General features: G+C 37.6%; 3 protein-coding genes across 3 annotated transcripts; 2 read left to right on the top strand and 1 right to left on the bottom strand.

Annotated features, from left to right (window-relative positions):
• Positions 1–330: 330 nt before the first annotated feature.
• On the bottom strand, positions 331–2108 carry morn2 (MORN repeat containing 2). Its single transcript, XM_051867958.1, has 5 exons — positions 1970–2108; positions 1759–1809; positions 1553–1659; positions 1158–1294; positions 331–1006 (listed from the first exon to the last, which is right to left on the bottom strand). Exons 1-5 carry the CDS (start codon positions 1974–1976, stop codon positions 904–906), a joined length of 405 nt encoding a protein of 134 aa, XP_051723918.1. The 5' UTR covers positions 1977–2108; the 3' UTR covers positions 331–903.
• Positions 2106–3844, top strand: znf593 (zinc finger protein 593). The gene is made up of 4 exons (XM_051867959.1): positions 2106–2236; positions 2697–2890; positions 2989–3051; positions 3249–3844. The coding sequence occupies exons 2-4, from the start codon at positions 2700–2702 to the stop codon at positions 3376–3378; spliced, it is 384 nt and encodes a 127-aa protein (XP_051723919.1). The 5' UTR covers positions 2106–2236; positions 2697–2699; the 3' UTR covers positions 3379–3844.
• A 646-nt stretch (positions 3845–4490) lies between these two features.
• Positions 4491–11124, top strand: selenon (selenoprotein N). Its single transcript, XM_051867867.1, is given in 13 exon segments — positions 4491–4884; positions 6442–6559; positions 6864–6994; positions 7275–7487; positions 7697–7821; positions 8014–8151; positions 8343–8424; positions 8627–8815; positions 9236–9341; positions 9698–9738; positions 9740–9811; positions 9917–10018; positions 10114–11124. Coding segments are annotated over 13 exon segments (1677 nt in total). The 5' UTR covers positions 4491–4695; the 3' UTR covers positions 10285–11124.
• Positions 11125–11454: the final 330 nt, after the last annotated feature.

Genomic DNA, 11454 nt, shown 5'->3' with positions numbered 1-11454 from the left:
GTCCCACCTATCTGTTCCCCTCCTCTTTGAAACATGTGAGTCTGATGAAGTCAAAGACAAAAAGAGGCCTTGTTTTACAGTAAGTGGATTGATGAAGGGAGAGGCTGTTAGCATTTTTATGGCTCAAAATCAGACGATTCAATTTCCTCTTCAACCTTTAAGACCAATTTTCTATTTTACAATGAACTCCGTATGAGCTCTGGAAAGCATCCACTACACTTATGAACAAAAACACCCACAAAATTATTGTCATAAACTCAGAAGTGAACATTGAGTCATACCAAATTCAATTAAGGTAAAACAATGAAACCAATAAATAAAAAACCTCAGTTTCAAGTCTAATCAAACGCACTGGAGCTTCAGGTTTATTTAAAGCAGGATTAGAAGTGGACTGCAGTGTGGTAGATCTCTAGGAGCAGGATTGAGCTCTCCTGATCCACAGTAAACACATTCTCACTCCAGAAGACAGGAAATTGAGCTTCACGCTCTTACACAACTCCTGACTTCTCACCACAGTCATGAGCTCGGCTGCTTGTGCGTGCTCGTGTATTTTCGAGATGCGTTCCACCAATGGCCGAACAGTACACAGAGAATCACATTTCTCTCACCCCTTGCACAAAACAAAGTAGTGATTCTTTCTAAAGTGCAGTGTGTGGGAACATGTGTTCTTGATGTTCGCTGGATGCTGCTGGAACTGAAGTCATTTCATCTGTTTAACAGATCACATCAATGCCTCAAGGCTGCAAGCTGTGTGTTTCACAGGCGTTAATTCTTAGTGATTTGCCTTAGGTGGACTCAAATGCTCACTTCATAGTCTTGGTAAGATACTCATATTGTACTCTCGTTATTTAATAATTCAGTGTAATTCAAAATATCTTTTAAAGTTCAGTGTATATCTGTGCGTCACATGTTGACTTTGAGCTTCAGTCCTAGTGCTGCTTTGTTATGGAACTTCCCAGTCCACACAAGTCCTTGTGAATCTGTGAACTCCCCGTCACCTTCTAATCTGCAAAAACATTTTTTAAAATGTTTATTTTCTTACTTAAACTGAGCTTTTCTCATGAAAATAAAAAGCAATGCCGATTCCTGCTTTGCATATGTTTGCATATAACACCAGGTTGTCACTGAGACCAAGGACTGATTTTATATTGTATCACCTGTTGTTGTTGAAGGTTCCAGTGTATTTTGTCCCATCTGGAAATGTGTAAGTTCCTTTGCCGTGATACATGTTGTCTCTGAACAGGCCACTGTAAATTGCTCCTGATGGGTGTGTAAGAGTTCCTATGCCATTCATCTGCAGGCCACAACAACAGCAACTAAGACATAGTAACTTAAAACATATTAAGAAAATTTACATTTAATGCATTTTTCTGCGTAATGCACTCAAAACTGATATAAAAGCATAAAAATAGTAGGCTATGAAAGGAGATCAGATGACTGAAGCTCCAGTATGTCACTAACTTTCAGTCCAGCACAAAGCTTTAGTGCTTTAGACTGATTCACTTATTTAAGTATTTTTAATTAATATAAAAAAATCATATCCCACACACACCTTATCACTGCCCCATTCCCCAGTGTATGTAAGTCCAGAGGCTGATGTCTGTGTGCCAGAACCTTTCCTTATCACCACACCATCTGAAGTACGAGAGCACTCGCCCTCTAAACACAAACACACAAATAGATCTTTTTAATGAGCTTATTGAAATAATAGTGAAAATTCACAGACATGTCAAAAGCTGACAGCTTTTTCTAACTCACCATATTTGTCTCCGTTTGGGAAAATGTAAGAGATTTTAAGTGTTGTAGTCTCTGCAAAAAAAGGAGCAAAGTTAAATTAAGGGGACTTTTATATATTAAAGTAACAGCAAAAACAACAACAAAAACCATAAAAGATTAAGTTGTTCAGCAAATAACAAGTATTTATATTCAGAATATATATTATAGTAGTCTATATTATGAATATATTTACCAGACATGATGCTGTATTTAATTGGTTTTAGTAAAAGCTTTACTAAAAAACTCTTGACACTAAGTCACTACGGATGGTTGCGCCAGAATCGCCATAGCAACGACGCAACAACTATCTGCTTCGTCTGATTGTTTTTGAGTCGTGTGCTGTCTGTACTGCCCATTAGAGGTGAACGCGCACATTACACGAGCACTCTGCCGAGTGTCGACCCGGAAGTTATTCCAGCGGGTGTCCAACGTGCGTATAGTGAAGCAGCTGCGTGTTAACGTGAGTAAAGTAATACATATACTTCTTCACTTCTGCTTTACAGATCCATAATTCATAATGACAACTTGCTGAAAGTGCGCTATGGCGAGATAGAAAGAATGTAAACATGTTTTGAGTGGTTGTTTTGTGTTTGTTGAATATAATTGATTACTGTTCTTTGGGAGTGATATCAGTGTCATACGAACTGATTTTCTCTTTTAGGAAAGACTCAATTTTGCTAATTTTCAGACTGGAGCTTAAATTGTAAACTTTTTTTAATAAATGTGTTGTTCTGACATTTGATAGCTAATCTTTTCTGTTGACAGATGAAAGGTAAGGTTCAGACGGCAGATTTGAGTTGTAATGACATCTTTAAGTACAATGATGTTGTCTTTTGGAGAAGCTGAAGATCTTTTATTTATCAAGAAATTCAAAACTCCCTAAACTCAATTCGAAAACTATTTTCTCCTCTTGTTTTCAGATCATGGGTAAGTCCAAACAGGTAGGAAACCATAAAAAGAAGAGTCTTGGCAAGATATGGAAGACCAAGCACAGGACAAAGGACATTGACCAGATCCATGCAGACATGATCCCTGCAAATGCTGCCAAGTTACTAAAGCAAGATGTAGATTATGATGTTACAGGCAGTGCCCAGCATTACTGTCTGCACTGCTCGTAAGTCACTCCTCACCACCACTGAAAACACAGCACACGCACACACATAATTTTCAGCTTTTCATCTGAAATGTTTTTTTCTTCTTCCTTTTTTGCAGGAGATATTTTGTTGATTTGAAAACCATGAAAGAGCATTTCAAGACCAAAGTTCATAAAAAACGGTGAGCAGAGCCTTGATAACATCTTCCTCTTCTCTTCTGTTGAATCTTTGGATCATATATAAAATACATTTACCTACATAACCCAACAAAATTATGCTTGGGTTTCCCCATTTAGAATTAGAATAATGCTACGTAACGAATCCCTGGTTGTTCAGACTTCCTTCCTAATTTATTTTTATTTATTTTTTTTTAATAAGATTGAAGAAGCTGAGGGAAGAGCCGTATACGCAGGCTGAGGCAGAGCGGGCAGCAGGAATGGGCTCTTACATCCCACCCAAAACCAACATAGAGGTTCACACACAGCAGGTCGAGGAGGATATGGACTGAAAGATGACTTCTTTTTACATATCTGTGGACTCTTCTGAGTAAAACCATTACGTCTGGACTCAGACCAACAATTTAACCTCTTTCAGAGCTGAAATTAATTTATGGAGATGGAAAAACTTCATTTAACTACATTTAAACCTCTCTCTCACTATATATATATATATATATATATATATATATATATATATATAGTGTCAGGTATATTACAAGTTATGAAAGAAACAAGTTAAAATAAGTTGATATTTTTAAATATTCATTGACAATTCTCTGTAAATTTAGACCCTGTTTGATTTTGGAGAAGTCCTGGGACAGCTGACTACTTTCATACACTGTTGTGAAATTAAGTTGTTAAAGTCTGCTTACAGCAAGCAACCTTCTGGGACTGTAAGTCTCACAGTGTTTACTGTGTGTGTATGTATACTAATTAAATGTCCCTAAAGAGAGCTGAAATAAAATGATAAAACAATTAATGTCTCCTCTCAAATGTAGTTAGGAAACCTCTCCACTGTTACACTGCACCAATGTCATTTATCACTATATTTTAGATTATTATGTGCCTTTCTGGAGCAATTGCATTTAAATGTATAATATAAAATGAATTCCATGCCAGCAAACTCTATACATTTTTTGTTAAAAATCTAATCTGCCATGGAAGAAACATGGAAATGTATTGATTAAAGAGTATTAGACCCTACATTATGGTTTTATTGTTGGAATTACCACAGTTGGAATGTACATAATATCCTTCTTTACAAGTCCTTTAATCATTGTTTCTTAATTTTTAATATTATTTACCTAATTCTTCTGTTCTCCCTTAGTATTAACTAAAAATAACTCGGTGTACACGTCTAGCCTGCCTGTGGTTGAAATGCCCATATCATGGACTTTACTCGAATATTTAGCTATATTAGCAGCACAACAGAGCCAGTACATTCTTTGGCCCCGAACCATATAATTATGGTCATGCATTATATGCCGTGTTTCAAAACCTACTCAGCTGCCTATCTAGACAGCATATTCGGCATCGTTGCCACGTTCCCAATGTTGTGTAAATAGGGCGCTCACTAGATTTGAACACACCCAAAGAGTTATAAATGTGCGCACTGGCCCTTTAAGACCGAGAGACGTGATCCACTAGTAGGAGAAGCAGGAGTGATTTCCTACAGCACCGCTACAATGTAACGGCTCACTGTACACTGGAAGCGAACCTATGACTACAGTGTCAGTGTGATTTCACTTAAGAGTTTTAATTTCACCCTGGGCTATTTTTGTGGCCCAGTAATGATATACAGACTAGATAGAGACATTTATTAGAGTATGGCCGCAGACGTGGATAAAAGTACTGCTGGAGATCCAACGGATGGTCATGAAGATCGCGCGACTCCATCTAACAGACGCGCCCGCTCACGTTTCAAGCAGCTCTCTAGTTTATTTCTAATCGCTGCTGTTCCTTTCATCGGCTTTTGCATTAAATATTACCAGGACATCCAGCTTGTGAAACGACATGTAAGTTAATACCAGTTTTTTTCAGGATTCATTGCAGTTGACCCGTGAAGGAGTGATGCTTATCAGAGCCATGAGAGATACTGCGTGATTGTCTTAATGTATCTGTTCGTTGTCTTTGTAGTTGGCTAAAATGCAATAGGTTTTAGCTTTAAACATTCCTCTTCTAATATTCGTTTAAAGTGTAAAGAATTTGGCAGTACAGACTCGCACTATCTTTGCCACGTCCTCTTTTGTTATTTGCTAACAGTAAACTTACATCTGGCGCTCCAGCTGCCCACTGATTTACTAGGGTTGGGTAATTGCCACAGCTGGGCGAGATTGTTAGAACACCAACCCCCCTCTTTCTCATATCACTGTTAATTCTGTGCCGCTTCCTACATGTTCTTCAGGCTGCCCTCCTTCTTAGACTGATAATAAACCCAGACACAACATAAAAAAGTATGTCAGGATTGGGAATTCAGTTAAAAATAAGTCGACGGAGCCATCATTGTGTCTTGATGCACTGGGCAAGTGCTTTCTAACGAATTGTTCGTTCTTTTGAGTCGTATCTTTTCAATGAATCAGTTAAACCGGTTTAAAATAATCACTCACGAATCGGACTTGATCGGTCCAAGTACTTCTGTAAAAGTTAAAGCGATAGTTCACCCAAAAATGAAAATTCTGTCATCATTTACTACCCCTCATGTTGTTCCAAACCTGTATAAATTTCTTTGTTCTGCTGAACACAGAAGAAGTTATTTGGAAGAAAAAAAAATACTAGGGTAGTCAATGTACGGAGCCCCGCACGTGACATGCAAGAAAAAAAATTAAATCATGCGCACAATTTACTAATTCGTTCCCTCGATTTACTAAATCGTGTGCACGATTTACTAATTCGTTCCCTCGATTTACTAAATCGTGCGCACAATTTACTATTTCGTTCCCTCGATTTAAAAATCACGAGCATGATTTATAAATCAAGGGAATGAAATAGTAAATCCTGCCCATGTTTTAATAAATCGAGGGAACGAAATAGTAAATCGTGCACACAATTTAGCCTATTTTTTTTTTTTTTTCTGCATGTCATGTCTGGGGCTCCGTAGGGGTGAGATCTGCTTTGTTAAAAACATCCTTCTAAATATCTTCTTCTGTGTTTAGCAGAACAAATTAATTTATACAGGTTTGGAACAACTTGGGGGGGAGTAAAGGTGACAGAATTTTCATTTTTGGGTGAACTATCCTTTTGTCATGTAAAAGTTAATTATGAAAATCAATAAATAATATTTTATTAAAACATGCAAAAACAGCTGGGATGTGAAATTACAATACACAATAAAAAATTGCATTTTATTAAAACGTGAAATAAGATGTCAGGGACCACGGGAAGACATAATTTTATGTATATATATGTGTGTGTGTGTGTATGTATGTATGTATTACCAGTTCTTTGAAACAAACTGTTCAAAAGAACAAACTGCAAAATAGGCTTGTTTTACCATCATTAGTTTTCTCATTAATGGGAGCAGCCTGTGTGTGACAAATGTGGTTTCTTTTCTGTTTGGAATATATCTATTGTAGGAGGAAGGTTTGAAGGCGCTGGGAGCAGATGGACTCTTTTTCTTCTCATCCCTGGATACCGATCATGACCTTTATCTCAGTCCAGAGGAATTCAAACCTATTGCAGAAAAACTCACAGGTATTATTTGCCCTGTCTGTACTCTTGCAGAGCATTAACATCCTTTCACAGGCAGATATAGTCTATTGAAGCAGAATTGACATGCTTCAAGGTCAGTCTCCATCACTATAGAAAACTCTTTTATTGGTTGTTTTTTCCCCTCTCCCCACACTCTACACTCCCACTTTTCCACAGCTTTATAGGTCCATTTTTTTTTAGTCTTTTTCAAAGCTGAGGAGTGAACGACCTGGCTAAAACAGGGAGGTTTTGACACTTTAAAGCAATGCATTTTTCATTGTTGTAATCCCATCTCTGTTGCCTGAAGGTGTGGCACCTCCTCCAGAGTTTGAAGAGGAGATACCACATGACCCAAATGGAGAGACGCTGATCCTGCATGCTAAAATGCAGCCGTTACTGCTGGAAAGCATGACTAAGAGCAGAGATGGCTTTCTAGGGGTAATTTTAACATTATACTTCATTATTTATACATTTGTCACTAAACAAGGATATAAACGCACAGGATGATGATGATTTCAAAAATATATTAAAAAATATATATTTAAAAATGAAAATTACCAGTAATATGAACAATTCAAATTGATAAGACATTATTCAAATGTATTTGTTAATTATTATTAAAAATAAATTTGTTAATTTATATAATGTGGACCCATTACAAGGTATATACTCAAAATGTGTTTATAAGGTAAATTCAGTGCAGTGTCTTTCTCATCAGGTTTCACACAGCTCTCTTAGTGGGCTGCGATCTTGGAAACATCCAGCTGTTCCTTCATCCACGTTTTATGCCAGTCAGTTCAAGGTCTTCCTGCCACCCAGTAGTAAATCTGCCCTGGGTGACACTTGGTGGATTGTTCCCAGCGAATTGAACATTTTCACTGGCTACCTTCCCAATAATCGTTATCATCCTCCCACTCCGCGAGGCAAAGAGGTACAAATATACCTTTAAAATTTTGAAATGAGTGTGCTTGAGTTGAATCACACCTACTAAACCATTTTAATTTAATATCACTTAAATTTATCCAAACCAAATTGTTGAGTAAAAGGTGGTCTGAGGTAATGAAGGGTATTTTGATAAAGAAGGAGATTGATTCGATCTCTTTAGTTAATGGATGACGTGATTGTTTAATTTCTCTGCAGGTGCTGATCCACTCTCTGCTGAGCATGTTCCACCTGCGGCCCTTTGTGAAATCCCGTTTCGCTCCACAGGGAGCTGTTGCTTGTATACGGGCTGCTAGTGACTTTTATTATGACATTGTTTTCAGGTGAGTTAATAAAAAACACACTGCCATGTTAGAATAAGCCTTTAGTCATCCATAATAAAAGGGATTTTCTTTAAATCCAGTAGAAATCTACTGTGTATGGAACTCACAGAATATCTGATTGTAACCTGTTTTAACTTTATTTTAACTGTGAGCCTCCAACTGATTCTGATGGTATTGTGTTACTAATTACAGAATCCATGCAGAGTTCCAGCTAAATGATGTTCCCAACTTTCCATTCTGGTTCACTCCTGGGCAGTTTGCTGGTAACATCATCCTCTCCAAAGATGCCTCTCATGTCCGAGAGTTTCACCTCTACGTCCCAAATGACAAGTCAGTCTCCCTTCCACTATTCCTTACTGCAAGAATAAGCACTTTTCAGGTGTTGAGTGTAGGGCTGCGTAATTCATCTTAATCATGATTAATAATTGCAATTATCATTTCTGAGCAAAATGATTGTTTATTATCCATTTAACCGTTATCATGCAGCCCCAGTTGAGTGTGTGTGTGTTTTTATATGGCAGAACTCTGAATGTAGACATGGAATGGCTGTATGGCGCCAGCGAGAGCAGTAACATGGAGGTGGATATTGGATACCTGCCTCAGGTTAGAGCTAATGATAATGCACAACACGTTCAGAGGGTTTTGATTTATGATTATACATAATGCTGAAACTGCTTCCACTGACATTTAGCTGCATGCTTTTCAATCAGTGTTTCTTGTTGTTTATGAATCAAAGCTTAAAGTATTTTTGTACTGATTAGCTGAAACATGATACATAAAGTAAATGGGCCATATATGTTTACAGATGGAGCTCAAGGCAGCAGGACCCTCCACTCCATCAGTGATTTATGATGAACAAGGGAACATGATTGACAGCCGAGGGGAGGGAGGTGAGCCCATTCAGTTTGTGTTCGAGGAGATTGTCTGGAGTGCAGAGCTGAGCAGAGAAGAAGCATCAAAACGTTTGGAGGTCACAATGTACCCATTTAAAAAGGTGAGTCCCTTGCTTCAATCCACAAACTCTTTTTGTATTACAAATTTATACTTAAACACCTGAAATCAGTTCTTAAGAATGTTCTCATGAATGTTCTTTAAAGTCAGCATGAAATGAAAATTCACCCTACAAATAAAGGTTTCAGACCAATGCCATAAATGAAGCGTTGCTCAAAGAACCATTCAGTGAACAGTTCGTAAAATAACCATTTTTGTTTCTTAGAGTGAAATAATCTAAAGAACCTTTTGTGCAAACATTGGAAAGGTTCCATGGATGTTAAAGGTTCTTCATGGAACCATAGATGCCAATAAAGAATGTTTATCTATTTTCTAAATGCTTCTAATTGTGCACATTACATCCAGGCTTTTTTATTTATTTTACTCAAAATGTAATTGCATCAATGGGTCTTCTCTTTGGAAGGTGCCATATTTACCATTCAGTGAGGCCTTTAGCAGAGCTGATGCTGAGAAAAAGCTGGTTCACTCCATCCTTCTCTGGGGAGCCCTGGATGACCAGTCATGCTGAGGTAAGACACCAATAACCAATAATCTGCTATAACAAAGCATACATACTGCTGAAAGAGCTAAATCCGGCCACGAGGGTCAGCATTAGGGATGCACCGAAATTTCTTGACCAAAAGAGAAAAATGGCCAAAAATATATGCTCATATAATTTTTAAAAAGCATTGTCGATTTCATTTTTCAGCCAAGCCAGAATTTTCAGTTTCAGCTGAGAATTTTCATTTCGGTACATCCCTAGTCAGCATGACAGCTCTGACAGTGTTAATACTTGGAATGCTAGAGTACTTGAAGTATTTTAAATATATTAGATGTTTCTCTGATTTGTGTTCTGCACACTTCTGTTTCTTCTTATCTCCTGTAGGTTCAGGGCGGACTCTTCGAGAGACAGTCCTCGAGAGTTCGCCCTGTTCTGGCCTTACTCAACCAGAGCTTCATCAGCAGCTGGTCTCTAGTCAAAGAGCTGGAGGATCTGCAGGTGAGGAGTTTGGGTTTTTAAGCTGATGTATGTTGTAAAGCCAAAATGAAAACTTACAAATTTAGACATACACCAATGCTAATTAAGTACTTTTCCTTCATTTAGGGTGATAAAAACAATCTGGATTTGAGTGAAAAGGCTCGTTTGCATTTGGAAATGTATACTTTTCCAGTGGAGATGATGGTGGCGCTGCCCAACGGCACTGTGGTGAGTATGCTTTAGATTTCTTAACCAGCTTATTAAGTCTGTGCTAACCTATCTTGTTCAAGTTGCTTAGATGAATATCACTATAACTTCTCCAGGTCCATCACATCAATGCTAATAATTTCCTGGACCAGACATCCATGAAACCTGAGGAGGAAGAGGGGCCAGCTCTCAGTTTCTCAGCAGGTTTTGAGGATCCCTCAACCTCCACATACATCCGCTTCCTTCAGGAAGGACTTGAAAAGGCCAGACCTTACCTGGAATCATAAAACTGATTAAAGACTGTCTCTCCAGAAAATTCTGAGAGAATCGAAGGGAGTATTTGAGGGGAAAAGAAAGGAAGTGCTGATAACAGCTCTGCTCCCCCGTGTCTGCTTTGAGGAATGGTATGCGGAGGAGCCGACATATTTTCATAATTCAGAAGGCAGCTGGTGACCACATCTTCTTGGACATGGTCCTTAGTGTGACACATGTTGTCACTAGGGTAACAAGAATGTGGTTTTTCACCCCAATGAAACCAGGGTGTTAGCTATACACAATCTCAATTAAGTCATATTTTTATATACAAATTTGCCATTTATGTGCAAATTTAACACTTTTTGAGTGACGAATGTCATTAATCTGATCTATTGCTCAGATTAATGAGTGAAAACAGCATTATAGATTATTACTGATAAAACCACTTTTATACTTTTGTTTCATTGCATACAAAGCCACTTATGTTTTGCTGCATCATTTTTTGTTATTCCAGATAGTTCTGTAGGAGACAGAATGGTGCTGGCTGTGGCTTCCTCAATTAGGCAGTTTGTGATGGTCTTGTCTGAAAGCCCAATCTGGGTGAGGCCAGGCCTGATGTTGTTGTTTAAGTCTGTGGAAGCAACACCTGCTTTTCTGCCTCAACAGAATACTGGCACTAAGCTAAAATATACATAAAGCAAAGCCTTTGTATTTCAGCTCATCCACACAGCTGCAGGAAAGCTGCCATGGGCTCTAATGTATTATGGCTGAAATCCACTTTTGTCTGAGGGTGAAGATGCATAATGGCTAGTTAGGAACATCACAATTTTTTTTGGTCTCTTTTAAAAATTAAATAAAATGCAAATAGCTCACATGCAGTCACCTCTGATTCTTTCTACCATATTTAAGCTGAAGACCAGAGTAGAAACCGGAACGAACACTAGAATAGATTTATAATGTAATTTATCATAGTATTCACTGTCTTATCTACTAAATGGTACAACTGAAGCTGAATTAACTTCTGCACTACTGTTCAAAAGTTTGGGTATGTCATTTTTATTTTATTTTTTTTATTATTATTATTTTTTCAAATCTCTTAGGCTGCATTTATTTGATCAAAAATAATATTGTGAAATATTACAATTTAAAATAACTGTTTTGTAGTTTAATATATTTTAAAATGTAATATTTCTGTGATAAAT

The sequence above is a fragment of the Ctenopharyngodon idella genome, chromosome 17 (assembly GCF_019924925.1).
Source record: "Ctenopharyngodon idella isolate HZGC_01 chromosome 17, HZGC01, whole genome shotgun sequence".
In the NCBI taxonomy this organism is placed as follows: Eukaryota; Metazoa; Chordata; class Actinopteri; order Cypriniformes; family Xenocyprididae; genus Ctenopharyngodon; species Ctenopharyngodon idella.
Note: the sequence above shows the minus strand (reverse complement) of the source record. Positions and strands in the feature narration are given on the sequence as shown.

Excerpts from the sequence above, each read along its gene's own strand:
- morn2 (XM_051867958.1), bottom strand. Across the intron at positions 1,295-1,552 it reads GGGAATGGGGCAGTGATAAG|ATGAATGGCATAGGAACTCT; the intron begins GTGTGTGTGGGA and ends TGTGGCCTGCAG. Across the intron at positions 1,007-1,157 it reads GGAACCTTCAACAACAACAG|ATTAGAAGGTGACGGGGAGT; the intron begins GTGATACAATAT and ends ATGTTTTTGCAG.
- znf593 (XM_051867959.1), top strand. The coding sequence starts at position 2,700 with ATGGGTAAGTCCAAACAGGTAGGAAACCATAAAAAGAAGAGTCTTGGC. Across the intron at positions 2,891-2,988 it reads CATTACTGTCTGCACTGCTC|GAGATATTTTGTTGATTTGA; the intron begins GTAAGTCACTCC and ends CCTTTTTTGCAG. Across the intron at positions 3,052-3,248 it reads ACCAAAGTTCATAAAAAACG|ATTGAAGAAGCTGAGGGAAG; the intron begins GTGAGCAGAGCC and ends TTTTTTAATAAG.